We start from the raw sequence: 14,960 nt of genomic DNA, 5'->3' as shown, positions 1-14,960 counted from the left end.
AGGAATGCCATGTGGACATCGGGTCCTCCTAAGTATGTCCTGTCAGGAGACAGGCACATCATGTCAGTTTGTCTGATGTTAGCTTTGATCACTTGGTTAAGAAGGGTGCTCACCAGATTTCCCACTCCATATTAATAAGTAATTTATGAGGAGACATTTTGAGACTATGAAAATATTCTGTTACTCATCAAACTTTTGCCCTTTTAGCATCCATTGATGAAACTGTTAAAGCTTTTCCCAAAGTGGTTGTACTATTTTATATTCCTTCCAGAAATTTATGAGAGTTCTGGTCGCTCCCTGTCTTCTTTCCCTGTTGAACTGCTTGGCACCTTTCTCAAAAATCAATTGAGCATATAAGTATATGTCTCTCTTTGGACACTCTAATCTGCTCCATGACCTTTTGGTCTATTCATATTCCAGTATGACACTCCTTCAGGTCAAGTATGTAAGACACTTTCGTTATTCTTTTTAAAAATTATTTTGACTCTTCTAGGTCCTTTACATCTTCATATAAATTTTAGAATCATATTGTCAGTTTCTAAAACTGTTGAACTTATGATTGGAAATGTATTCAGTCTATAAATCAATTTGGAGATAATTGATGTCTTAATGATACTGAGCCTTCTAATCCATGAACAGGGTTAAATTTCCATTTATTTCAGTCTTATTCATTACCTCCCAGCACTCGAAGTTTGCAGATTAGAGGTCCTTTTTATTTTTATTAAATGGATCCCAGTGTATTTTGTTTTTCCATGCTACTGTAAATGAAACTTAAACATTTTTAATTTTCAACTTGTTTGTATCATATCACTTTTCTAAGTCCATTTATTATTTCTAACAGTTTCTCTTCTATTATATGTTGATTTCTTAGGATGTTTTAAACATCCTGTCATCTCTGAATAGAGACAATTTTAACTTCTTTCTTTCCACTCTCTTTTTCTGTCATAACTTTTAATTTTATTTTTTAATGCCTTATTGCACTCATTTGGACTTCCAGTACAGTGTTAAATAGAAGAGATGAGAAAAGACATCCTTATTTTGTTTCACATCTTAGCAGGAAAGCACTCTGTATTTCACCATTAAAGGGAAAATTAGATTTAGGATTTTCATACATTCTTTATCAAATTGAGGAAGTTCATTTCTATTCCTAGTTTGCTGTGAGTTCTTCCTCATGAATATTTGTTGGGTTTATCAAGTGCTTGTTCTACAATATATATATTGATAAGATTGTGTATTTTTCCCCTTTATTCTTTTACTTTTTTTTTTTTGGCCACACCACACGGCTTGCAGGATCTTAGTTCCCTGACCAGGGATTGAACCCAGGCCCCGGCAGTGAAAGCACAGAGTCCTAACTACTGGACCACCAGGGAATTCCCCCTTTACTCTTTTAATGTGGAAAATTACCTTGATTGATTTTCAAATGTAAAATTGACTTTGCATTTGTGAAATAAAACCCTTGTAGTTATGAAATATTATTCTTATATATTGCTGTATTCTATTTGATATTTTGTTAAAGATTAGTTTTATTTCTGTATTCATGAGGTATACTAGCTACCTGTATGTTACTTCTGCTCTTCCTCCTTTGTAATATTGTTATTTGGTTTCAGTGTTATGTTGTCCTCATAAAATATGTAAGTTAGGAATGAATAAAATACAAGTTTAAAAAAGGAGATCTTTTTCTTCCTCTGTTTTCTGAAAAATTTTGTGTAAAATTGATACTATTTTTTCCTTAAGTATTTGATAAATTTTACGAGTGTAGGCATCTGGCTGGCCTTCTCTTTGTGGAAAGATTTAAAATTATGAATCCAAGTTTTCAGATTTTCTCTTTCATCTTGTGTCAATTTTAATAAGTTATATTTTTTCCAAGGAATATGTCCATTTTGTCTACATGGTCAAATTTTACTATGTTTTTCAATGATAGTTCCTTATTTTGTTTTTAATTTCTATTGATAGTATTGCTTTCATTTCTGATACTGGCAATTTGTATTTTCTCCCTTTAAAAAAAATTAGTCTTGCTAGTGGTTTATAATTCTATGAATGTTTCAAAAAAAACTTTATTAATTTTCTCTATTTTTTTGTCTGTTCTGTAGTCTCTTGGTTTCTAGTCTTACCTTTATTCCCTTTTTTCTCCTTAGGAAGTAATTTGCTCATCATTTTAATAGCACTTGTGCTAATTAAGCTGAAGCAAGAAATTCTGTTATTCTCCTATTAAAACTTCAGACTTTACGCTCTAGGAAATATGGCATCGATACATTATATCTTACCTGATACTTGTTTTTTAGATTATTTAATTACAGAGGAAATTCTTTCTTTCTTTTTTTTTTTACTAGGCAAAGAACTTTATTAACTTTTTTTAAACTTTATTCCCAGGCTTCTTCAGCTTAATTAGCTGCAAAGAATGAATTGTATATAAGCAAAAACCGAAAAGAGCCACAGTGTCCAGGGTCTTGGGCTTAAAAATATTAGAGATCTAGATTTTATCAGATCCATAAACAAAATTTTAAAAAGCAGTCATATAAAATAGCAGCTCCCAGTAACTTCTTCAAGATTTATCTTCTTCAGAAGTTAACTCAGTTCAGTTTGCTTCATTCTTGGAAGCCTCATCAACATTCTCCACAAGATCTGGAACTTCATCATCGTCGTCCTCTCCAGTGGCAAGTGGTGCTTTTCCATCCACAGGTTATTTGGGCAGAGCTTCAGCCAGTCTCCTTAGACTGGTCAGACTGTCTGCACCAAGGTGGTTTAAGGTGATGGGTAGCAATTCTGTCAGCTGCTTTGTCTCAGCATGGCCTGTAATGGTGAAGATGTTTGCTGCCAGAGATGCCTGAACTTTAGGTTTGTTAAAGTGGATCACTGTCCCTTGGTTTGTGAACATATTCACTTCTTCAATACCAGAGATATTGTTTACCCGTAACTTCTTTAAGGAGAACTGAAGTTTTTTGTTGTCTGCTGTGGCTGTTCTATGAACCACCTTCTTTCTGCAAGCAGTTTCTTTCCCACCACTGTGCATTTGTGCCTGCAGTTTGTCGAGGATTCTCCTGCTTCATGATAGTTTCTTTCTTCTTGTTGCAGTGGAAATGGGGCCATGTAGGGGACTAGTGTTGGCACTTAGGGGTTCTCGGGCAGACCAGCTGAGGTTAGGAGCACACACACAGGGACGCAAGATGGCAGCTGGAGCGGAAATTCTTTCTTAAGTAACATTTCTACCTTATCTGCTAAAGATTTCCCTTCACAAAAATCTCTAAAAATAATTTTTAAAATAGTAATTAGTGTGAACACTAAATTGCAGATTTAAATCAACTTAATATCTGGATTAATAACACTAATGTCAAACTGTTCTTCCTGTGTAATATTTTTATTCCTTCATTTAATCTAAATAATGCTGGATTACTCTTCCTATAATACTGCTTTTTTATTTTATATCCTTCTCTAGAAACCTATAATAGTTCTTTAATGCTTGCAAGATTACATTCAGTTGTCCTCTGTCAGTCATTCACCGGCTTTCTATTTCTACGTTATACTTCAACTCTGTTATTTCTGTGGCAGGAATTCTTTATCTCAGTCATAACCCCACACGTTGTATTTAGTGTATTTTTGCTTTTGTTTCTCTTATCTTCGGGAGAAAACCATCTGGAAGAGTAGAAAGAACACAGTGTTTGGCTTGATTACACTGGGGCTTAGATTCTCTATCTTAGTTTTGTGACTATAGACAGATTACTTAGACTTTGTGAAATGGTGGTATTATTTCTTTATGGAGTTGTTACAAGGATAAATGAAATATATACACACATACATAGCAATAATATAGGCAGAATTTAGTAGATATTTAACAAATATTAGTTCTCTTTCCTTTTCCCTCTTTCAGATAATCCAGTCCTACCCAATTGAAGTCCCTTTTTTTTTTTTTTCATGAGCTCCTTTTTTGGGCCTTATACTACAGTTTTTTGTTGTTTGTTTTCTTTTTTTACCTTTTATTCTGTCCTGTGATACAAGTGATCTCAACTAATTAATTTTTATTGATAATATATTGTTCTTCATTTTGTTCCCTAGTTGTTTAATGGAGCTGAGTCATTGTCAGGAGAGTCAATTTTATATAATGTAAAGGCTGGATGAAGAAGTCAAGACTTGGATTCTCATTCTGCTTCTGTCACTAGCTTACTAGCTTTCAGGATGATATCATTCCTCTTTGAGCTTATATCTCCTCATCTTTAAAAGGAGATCATTAAACTACACTTCTATTAAGGTTCCTACCAATTATGAAATTCTAAATATTCTTGGAGTGCCTGTTTTATGCTAGATTCTGATGAAGCGTACAAAAATATTTTGAAAAACCAAATGTGTCTTTAAGCAGATTGACACGTACAAAAGAATTAAGGTCTATACACAAATGACTAAAAATGTAATGGAGTATATAGTAAAAGCCATATAAGTGTTATAAACAGAGTGCCATAGAATAGAGAATAGTTCATCTCATCTTTCCTGGTAGAGTTTAAGCTTTTCTAAGTAAGATTTGTGTCTCCTACTGCTTCTTTTATTTTCCCCTAGAGATTTAAGCCTAGTATTGGACATATATATTAGTTGGACTTGATACAAGATTCTGAGCAAACCTTTTCATGAAAGTAAACAAAAAAGGGCATTTAATTTTGTCTTCTGTTATTTATTCTTTGAATTTTTTTCTTTTCATTCTTTTTTTTTGCTCTCCACAGAATGGTCCCAGTGCTAGATCATGTCATAAAATGTGCATTGACATTCAACGAAGGCAAATCTACACACTGGGGCGTTATTTGGATTCCTCTGTGAGGAACAGCAAATCTCTGAAGAGTGATTTCTATCGTTATGACATTGACACAAACACATGGATGTTACTCAGTGAGGATACTGCTGCTGATGGAGGACCGAAACTGGTGTTTGATCATCAGGTTTGGTGCACAGATAACTGTATGGTGGAATTAATTAGTGCTCAGTGACTATTGCTCTTAGAGTTTATTTCACATGTTATGCTGAGTTTTCTATTGGTGGTTTCTACTACAAATACCTATGACATATAATAAAAAGAATTACTGTTTCAGTAGATATAAAGTTATTCTTTAAAAGTTATTTTCTCTTGTTTGGTGAAGAATAAAATACTAAGATCTCAAAACACAGTTGTTAATTTATAAAAAATTTATAGAGAGTAGATGGAGCAATACATATTAGGAAAAACATTTAGTTTTACAATATTCATAAATCATACCAATAACAACTTGCCCTTTTAAAACTTTTTATTCTACATTCCTGGAAAATTTTAAATTATTTTATAATGAGTTCAAGAACTGGAAATGTAGAGTTTTTCTTCCAGTGCGAGTGAAATATATTTACTTTTGTATATAATCACAAACTCAGTATAAAACAGATAAGAACTTGGCGTGTACTAGATGAAGTTTAAATTCAGCACCAATAGAAGTCATAGAATGATGTTGTAGACAAGAAGACTACATACAGCAATCTCTTAAACCATTTAAATATTAATATGTATGTAGCTGTCATATCATCATCCCCATTATCATTGTTATCTGTCTTTGAAAACTTATTTTATATCAGTTCAGTACAGGTCAGTACTACCTCAAACAAAAGAGTAGCCCCTTTGAATTTTGTAGGCAGTTTTGCTTGGCTTAACCCATTTCCAAAGGTTTTTGGAGTATGGGGAAGAAAAAGACTTTTAAAAAATCTGTAACACTATTGATGAACAAAGCATTATGTATTACTTGAGAAATGGGGAGTGGTGCTAGAATTTATGACAGAATCTAGCTTATGCCTAATATCTAGGCATTAAAACCCAAGTCTTTATTTATTGTTTCTTTACCAGTTTTTGTTAATTCTTTGCTTTAAAACTTTCCTCCTGCCATATTTATACTAACAAGTAGTTTTAATAGGAGAATGATAAGGAAAAGAGTAGTGGCTTATATGTCTATTGAGTATGTGGTGGGTGGAAAATCAAAAACATTAGTCTTCAGAGTACTCCCTAGATTGAATTTGGAACTTGTGCTGGCTGTACGTAACCGAGCTCTGTAAAGCTTTGCACTTCTCTGCTGACATCCTCAGTGTCGTTCATGTGGAAAATAAGAACTCCCAAAAAAGTTAGACTTCTTCTGATCTTTTAAAAACAGAACATCAGCAGATAACGTTGTTAGGGAAACAGTTTATTTTCTTGCCTCCAACTGGTTACAAATTTCTTTTCCAAAAGAGGCTTATGTTTTTACAGGTTGAAAAAAAGAATAACTTAGGGGTAGTCTGAGTATAGCACATATGCTGTCCTTGTGTGGGGCCTTTGTTTCTCTTGACTTTGGTAAAACAGAATGTTCCCTGAAGCCTAGGTTCAATGATGCTTGGTTTTCAACTCATTAGGTGTTATTAACAGAACACTAGGGGTGAAGAAGCCAGGATTTCAGTGCTAATTCAGCCACCAGCTGCTTCTGTGACCTTGAACAATTAACACAATGTATAAGCCTCCATTTTCTGTTCTGTTTCATGAAAATAAAGTTATAAGTTGGAACCAACTCCAAAAATTACTTGGAGTTGTTTGTGACACTTTAAGATTTGACACTTAGCATTCAAATTTGAGAGGAACCTGAGAAAGGGGCCTGAAGATATGCTTAAAAGTTACTTTGCCGTTTTGAATTTTAACATATTAAAAAAATTAAAATTCAAAGACATTTGTATTGCCTAAGGACACAGTGGCAGCTTCTGAAGCTTTCCATGTTGTTGCTTTGTGTGATCTTTCAGGAACAATGAGAACCAAACAAAAAGATTTTAAAAAAACACAAGTCATATGTTCAGCAAAGCCAGAAGCCAAAGAAAACCCACAACTCCCAATTCCTTGTAAGTTTAGCCAAAAACAACTGGAAAACCCAGAACCTGTATTGAAACTCAGAGCAATGTAATGGGGAGAACTGGGAATGTAGAGGAAGCTTAGCAGAAGTACGTCGTAATGGAAGTGTCATGAGCAGAGCAGAAATCGAACCCAGTGCAGCCACTGGGGGAGTCAGTTAAATACCATGTGGAAAGTGCCTAGCAAGGCCCATAAGTGGTAGATATCAGAAAGCACCATCTTCCAAAAGCAAAGGAAACACTATGACCTGTGGGGACAGTGGCTCTTTATGCATGTCCATTGAAGGAACTGGGGGAGCTCAAGGCTCGAGATAGAAGCCCCCTAAACCAGATGAGGTTCATAGTTAGAGAAGATGGCTTCACAGAAGCGCCATATGTTGAAGAAGCCATTCAGTTCAGTAGCAATAGAGGAGGAAGTCCTTGAGCAAGAATGTCACACTTCCATAGGAACCTTGTATTATCTGGTCCAGGGGAATTCAGCTCATTTAAATATGAAAAACTAAAAAGCAGTAAACACCAAATCTTTAGAGAAGTACTCTAAAGAAAAACAATAAAAGGAAGAATAGCAAAAACTTTCTTTCATGCAACAGCAGATGAAAATTATATTCCAATATTCTAACATGAATTAATTGACTTAATGAAGCTTGAAACTCTGAAGAAAACTTCAAGGCATACATTCAAGAATGCAGATGATGGCCAAATAATAGGAGCAGGTGTAACTGGACCTGGTAAATCTCAAGAAAGAAATTGAAGGAAAATATAGTAACACTTCAAAAAATGAAGACTAGTTTACAAGGAGCATAAAGAAGAATAGGTTTGGGTCATAAGAAATAAGAAAGGCAGGTAAAGAAAACAAATATAGATATAAGGGCTAGCCAGAAAATTACAGATAGAGAAGGCAGGCAAAAGAGAGCCAACGTACACATAATTGGAGACATTAAAGAAGAAAACCAAAACAATGGAACAGAAGAAATATTTATACATAAAATTCAAGAAGACTTTCCTCAAGAAGGAAGCCTATTCCACGTAGTATAAGAGGACCTGATATTAATAAATATAGGGAAAATTGACCTAGGCATTCAACTCTAAGATATATATATTACTAACACTGAATTTCAAAGATAAAGAGGCCATTTGTTGGGCAACTAGATGAAATTATCCAGAAGTAAAATGAGACTGATATCAGATTTCTCTACCGCTGTATTCAGTGCCAAGAGACAATAGAGCAATATCTAGAAGGTATTCAAAGAAAAGACAGTGTGAGCCAAGGGTTTTATATCTAGCCAAACTGTCCTTCATATATAAGCACATTTTGAGGAAATTGCTAGAAAATGGAATGTGAGCTGATCAAGAAATGACAGGAGAAACTTTAATCACAGTATTGGAGATCTCAGCTCATTGGCATTCTCCCTGGGTCAGTGTGGATCATTGGCAGGCTGAACATATATTTTTACCCTCCTCCTGCCCAACATCCTGTGAAATGACAAGAGAATATATTAGTAATAGTGTAGAAAAAGAAGAAGGAATACCCTTAGGGAATTTAAAATATTTGAGGGAATTTCTCAAATAGAAAGCAGTTAGGATCAGATCCAACCAGAAGAAACCACAACCTATAAGATAGCAGCAACTTGAGTCTCAAAGCATGTAGTTGGGGCAAACAGTAGATGATGAGTTGGAGATGAAACAGCAGGACATTTTCCAGTTTGACTGAGTAGCATTGAACTGTGATAATTATTAATAGGTCAAGTGTTCAGTGTGGTCATTGGAGCTGGACAGATAGAGCAATACTCCTAAGAGGCACTGGAGAGCTGCTGCAGAACCTTTCACAGCATCATGTCTCATCTTGCCTTACCTTGAGGTAGACTACTGTATATGCAACAGGCAGATGAATAGGGATTCTCAGATACAAAGACAACTAAAACAATAACGCCCAAATCCAAATATTTGAAGATAATTAATACTATGAGATGTGAGGTACTGAACTCAACAAATTAAGAATCAACAAAGAAGAACAGTTTGTAGTGTAAATTGCAGAAGTCTTTAAGATAAATTTAAGTGATTTCTTAGAGCAATTCAGGAGGCTATTGCATTCATGAAAAGGAAATATATAGAAAAATTATAAATTAAAGATTTGATAGTGAAATTAAAATCTCAGTAAATAGATTAAAAGGCAGTGTGGACATACCTCTAAATGGTTACTAAATTAGTGAGGTAAGTTTATGAGAGAAAAGTTAAACAGAGAAAAGGGTCTGAAGTTCCAACATCCACCTTATAGGAGTTCTAGAAAGAGAATGGAGGCCAAAACAACAACAACAAGAACAAACCACTCAAGGTAAAAATGAAGAAAATTCTCAGAGCTGAAGAAAGATTGTTTTCAGAATGAAAGAAATTCCAAGTGCAGATCAGAATGAATGAAAAAAGAATATCCCTACCTAGATACTTCCTTAATGAAATTTCAGAACCAAGGAAGAAGAGAAAATCCTAAAAGCTACAGAGAAAACTGGTTACCTTTGTAGGTAAGCAAGAGTCAGATTAACATGAGGCATTTTTGGAGGTTGGCGGGAGGTAGGGTAGTGGGTTGGACACTACTACTTAGAAGGCTTTATAGCAATAGCTTCAGATTTTGTGAGGAGGAAATTATCTTGAACCCAACCTAACCCTAGCCAATTTTGTGTTCATGTGATAAACTAAAATAAAAAGACGGTTTCAAATTAAAAAGCAGTTGGGGACGGGGTGGGGAATAAGTGGCTATCCATTATTTATTTGCTTTTATTTTAATTTATTTATTATTTACTTATTTATTTATTTATGGCTGTGTTGCATCTTTGTTGCTGCGCAGGCTTTTTCTAGTTGCGGTGAGCGGGGCTACTCTTTTGTTGCAGTGCCTGGGCGGCTCATTGTGGTGGCTTCTCTTGTTGCAGAGCACGGGCTCTAGGTGTGCAGGCTTCAGTAGTTGTGGCTTGTGGGCTCTAGAGCACAGGCTTTGTAGTTGTGGCCCACGGGCTTAGTTGCTCCGCAGCATGTGGGATCTTCCGGGACCAGGCCTGGAACCTGTGTCCCCTGCATTGGCAGGCGGATTCTTAACTGCTGCGCCACCAGGGAAGTCCTGTTTATTTGCTTTTAGAAATTAAATAGCTAACCTGACAGAGTAGGCTTAAAAGATTTCTTCAAGTCTTGAGGGAAAAGATTCTGTGATCTCACAGAGTTTAATAAGCCATTGGATTTTCAAACATTTTTCAGAGATTAAAAGTTAAAAGGAAACCATAAACTGACGAAAAACATAAAGTTTCCTAGAGTGATTAAAACTTGTATGAACAACATAAAGTTTCCTAGAGTGATTAAAACTTGTTATTTGGGGCTTCCCTGGTGGCGCGGTGGTTGAGAGTCCGCTTGCCGATGCAGCGGACACGGGTTCATGCCCCGGTCCGGGAAGATCCCACATGCAGTGGAGCAGCTGGGCCCGTGAGCCATGGCCACTGAGCCTACGCGTCCGGAGCCTGTGCTCTGCAACGGGAAAGGCCACAACAGTGAGAGGCCCGCAAAAAAAACCAAAAACAAACAAACAAACAAAAACTTGTTATTTGATAATTGACCCTCATTGAAACTACCTGTCTTATCCAGGGAAGAACCAAGCTGAAGGAATAAAATTGTTTCTGTTCTGTGTCATTGTTCTAAGATATGGGAAAGAATCAAGCTAAACAGTATCTTCGTCCCTTTTTGGGTTCGTTTGGTCGCTATGCAAGAAAGAGCTACTAAGATAAAGATGTTTATGCCTCTCCCCTGATAACAAATGAGAATAGCTATATCAAAATGAAATTTAAATATCCCCAAAAGGAAAGAGAAGCTCCCTTTGTAGCTATATAAAGTAGAACCATAGGGGCTAGATAACAGAGATTGAACCAAATTAGTATGAATCTGTGAACTTACGAAAATGTAAATAGACTCACATTATGTGTGTCCCTCAACAATGTATGGATTGCTTTTCATGATATAATCATTTAAGATTAAAGGGTAGGATCACTTTTCTTTGTAGTGCCAGGGACATGAAAACTTTGACATCTCAGTTTTTCAACCATGTTCCTGAATATTTCACCCTTAAGGAATTGTAGATTTTCATCTTAATTTATGGAAGTCTGCCAGAAACCTGGGAAATGGCAAGTGAGTGAATCTTTTTAGTGGTAGGTAAAGATTAGGAGGCGCTAGAATCCTTTCTTTTTAATATTTAATATTAATTTTAAGATAAGCTTTACAATTATTTTAATAGTTTATTATTAAAAACAATACAAAAAATAGATAAGTAGCAGGAGTAAATTGATGGAGGAGAGAATTGAACATATAATGGCTAGTATTTGTGCTTTAGCAACAACAATAAAAAAAATAGGTGTTTTACATACACTTTATTGTTTAAACATAAATGCCACTTGTATTCAGCATCTAATTACCAACTTGGACTTACGTATTCTTCGAAATAGAATTTGTTTCACCTGGAGACTGATTGCTGCAAATGTCTTTTCTTGTGTTTGTTTTGCTATTTGGTAACAACATAATTTGAAGAATTTTGTAAAATAAATGCGGAGAGATGAATTAAGCTGCATTACTCTTATTCACATATCTTCTCTCTTATTAAATGGTAGCAAGAGGAATAGAATGCTTGCCTAGAATGGAGAGAAGGGAGTTTTTGTTTTTATAAGGAGGATGTGATCACTGTTTGCCCACGGAGTATGATCAGTATTTACTCTTAGTTATAAGTCAGTACCTAATGTATTATTGGTTGATTTGGTAAAAACTGTGCAGCTTCAAGAAAGCATAAAGCTCCATAACCCAGCGTATTTTATTCTCACTGGAAAAAAAATGGAAACCTGAAAAGGTATTTAGAAATCCATCCTGAATCTCTGCCAGGTGTTGAGCAGTATTTTAATAAGTGCATATGATAATCAGGGATGGTATTTGGTGTTATTAAGACAATGTTCACTTTCTTTGAGATTCTAAAACCGCACACATTGGTTTCATTTTAGCACATATGATAGGAACAATCTAAAACTATTCAATCTGTTGCCTTGTTCTGTAGATGTGTATGGACTCAGAAAAACATATGATCTACACCTTTGGTGGTAGAATTTTGACATGTAATGGCAGTGTAGACGACAGCAGAGCCAGTGAACCACAATTCAGTGGATTGTTTGCTTTCAACTGTCAGTGTCAAACCTGGAAACTTCTTCGAGAGGACTCCTGTAATGCTGGGCCTGAGGACATCCAGTCTCGTATAGGACACTGCATGCTATTCCACTCAGTAAGAATATTCTGTACATTGTCTTATGTTATTGTGTCATGTATCTCTCAATAGGAAAAGAAGTGGTGAAATCTAATTCTTCAGTAAGAGAGCAAAATTTTTCATTAGAATTAAATGTGTTGGCAGTGATAGACAAAAACAAAGTTACCTTTAACACGGAACTGTTTGCTAATTATAAGATTCTTCTATCAACCTAATAATTCCTAAGTAGTTATCAGCTGAATACTAATCTAGGCACTTTTATGACTAACTTCACTGGCTTATATGTAGTAGCTATTTCTCTTTCTTATATACCTTTCTACTTACTGTTTTCTCTTAGTGTCTAGAAGATCAATTTTCTTATCTGTTCTTATTTTCCCCTCTGCTACTCTCCATTAAGTGCAAAGAATTAAGAATTGACTTAGTAGAATTAAAATTTATCAGCAAAAACCAGCATACAGACATTTCTTTAACCTTTTTTTTTTTTTTTTTTCCTTTTTTTTTGTGTTACGCGGGCCTCTCACCGTTGTGGCCTCTCCCGTTGCGGAGCACAGCCCCCGGACATGCAGGCTCAGCGGCCATGGCTCACGGGCCCAGCCACTCTGCGGCATGTGGGATCCTCCCGGACCGGGGCACGAACCCGTGTCCCCTGCATCAGCAGGCAGACTCTCAACCACTGCACCACCAGGGAAGCCCTCTTTAACCTTTTTATGTGCTATAGTGAAAACTTGGGCTTCTTGCTGTGAACATAACTTTAAAAATACACTGTGTAATATTTTTAACATATACCAAAGTAAAGAGAAGAGTATAATAAATTCCCATGTACTTATTTATCAGTTTCAACAGTTATCATTATTCGACTATTCATTTTTCATATATCTAACCCACTTATATCTTTTTTTTTAATGTTTCTTTGATTTTTAAGTTTATTCTTAAATTTTATTGTGTTGGGGTATTTTGAAGCAAATTCCAGACATTGTATCATTACACCTATAAATACCGTATTGTATCACTAACAGGTAAGAACTTTTTAAAAACATAGTTATAGTATCATTTTAAAACCCAACCAAAGTATTGACAAAAACGATTTCTTTATATCATTTAATATTGCATGCATTTTTTCCCTAAAATACTGAAAAATACCTTTTCATAGTTGTTTTATCCAAGTCAGGATCCAGAAAAGGTCTATGTATTGCATTTGGTTGTTAAAGCTCTTAAATTTCTTCTAATCCATAACAGTACTCCCCTCTCCTATTTTTTTCCCTCTGTATACCACTTATTTGTTAAAGCAGGTAAATCTAGAATTTCCCATTTTCTCAGTTTGACCGATTTTATACTCATGGTGTCATTTAACATGATCCTCTATCTTCGGTATTTCCTGTGAGCTGGTATTTAGATCCAGAGGCTTGAATTTAGATTCACTCTGCTTTTTAGGGCAGGCCAAAAGGGGAGTTGCAAGAGTACTTCACAGCTGGTCTGATTGCAAGATATAAAGAGACATTTAATGTGTAGTTGTCATACTTTCGGTGATGTTAAAATTGTTCTGGTGGGTTTAGGTGTTAACAGCCTGATTGATCAATTATAAAGTTTCCTGTCAACTTGTTATCTGATGGGTTTAGCAGCCACTGATAGTCATAGACTATAGTGACTATAGTCATAGACTAATCTACAGTCATAGATTTTAGTAGGGTTTGAAAAATGGTCATTTTTCTAATTACATAATTTCTTCATTTATTAACTGTGATTGTACTATAAAAGCTTATCCTCGTTAACTAACTGGCTACCCTAATATGTAAACCACACAGGATAGGTAATATAAATGTTTGATTCTTTTCCTCTATCACCTTTTCATGTTAATGAACTGAGGCTCTAGAGTTTACCAGTAGTTTTTTCTTTTTAAGTATTATTATGAACTTGTGGATTTTTATTTATTTTATGTGTCTAATCCAATGCTGTCATTATTCTTTTTTTTTTTTTTTTTTGCGGTACATGGGCCTCTCACTGTTGTGGCCTCTCCCGTTGCGGAGCACAGGCTCTGGACGCGCAGGCTCAGCAGCCATGGCTCACAGGCCCAGCCACTCCGCGGCACATGGGATCTTCCCATACCGGGGCACGAACCCGTGTCCCCTGCATCAGCAGGCGGACTCTCAACCACTGCGCCACCAGGGGAGCCCCATTATTCTTTTTGATCCCTTAATTTTTTTCTATCTTCAGCCAGTGGGAGTGCCCACCTCCCAGTATACCTTTGCATATATGGACACGCGCATATATGTATATGTCTTTTTTAGTAAGAGAAAAATCATGAGTTCATACTGATATGTCCAAGTCAAATTTAAGATCATAGAGTTTTAAAATTTAATCTTTGATTTTGTTTTTGTGTATGTTTTAAGGTTAAAATCCTACTTCCTAATGACGATATGTTACTTGCTCTGTCTTTCTGTAATAGTTTACAGAATAGCAAAACTAACAACAAAATCACTGAGTGCTGTTTAAGATTGCTTTCTGATTATTTTTCTGTTTAGGATATTGCCTACTAGGGATGGGAGTCAAAAACAATTAAAATCACTAGAAATACTACTTCTCTGTGTGATCATGTGTCTCTGTGTGATCGTATCTTTGTATACAGGCTTTGTATATAGGCTTATTTGTTTCACTTTTTTTCAAAGATTATTTTTTCTTTTAAGTTAATTTTGTTTTCTAATTAAGTAAAAACATATACATAGTTCTAAAGGTAAAACCGTAAGTCAGTATCCTTTTGGAGATATATGGTTTTTATCCCTGTCTTCCTGTTCTGTCACTTCCCCTATAGCTGTCCTTTATTAGT

General features: G+C 35.4%; 1 protein-coding gene and 1 pseudogene across 1 annotated transcript in view; one reads left to right on the top strand and one right to left on the bottom strand.

Annotated features, from left to right (window-relative positions):
* Positions 1-14,960, top strand: part of MKLN1 (muskelin 1) — a 184,713-nt gene that overhangs the window by 122,559 nt on the left and 47,194 nt on the right. Inside the window, exons 10-11 of the mRNA XM_007445636.1 lie at positions 4,707-4,919; positions 11,936-12,157. Of these exons, the coding sequence (XP_007445698.1) occupies positions 4,707-4,919; positions 11,936-12,157 (435 nt within the window). The remainder of the gene's footprint in view (positions 1-4,706; positions 4,920-11,935; positions 12,158-14,960) is intronic.
* LOC103084725 (transcription factor BTF3 pseudogene) lies at positions 2,576-3,493 on the bottom strand (annotated as a pseudogene).

This window comes from Lipotes vexillifer, unplaced genomic scaffold (genome assembly GCF_000442215.2).
Source record: "Lipotes vexillifer unplaced genomic scaffold, Lipotes_vexillifer_v1.1 scaffold1110, whole genome shotgun sequence".
Lineage (NCBI taxonomy): Eukaryota > Metazoa > Chordata > Mammalia > Artiodactyla > Lipotidae > Lipotes > Lipotes vexillifer.
The sequence above is the reverse complement of the archived record's forward strand: the minus strand, read 5'-3'. Positions and strand labels throughout refer to the sequence as shown.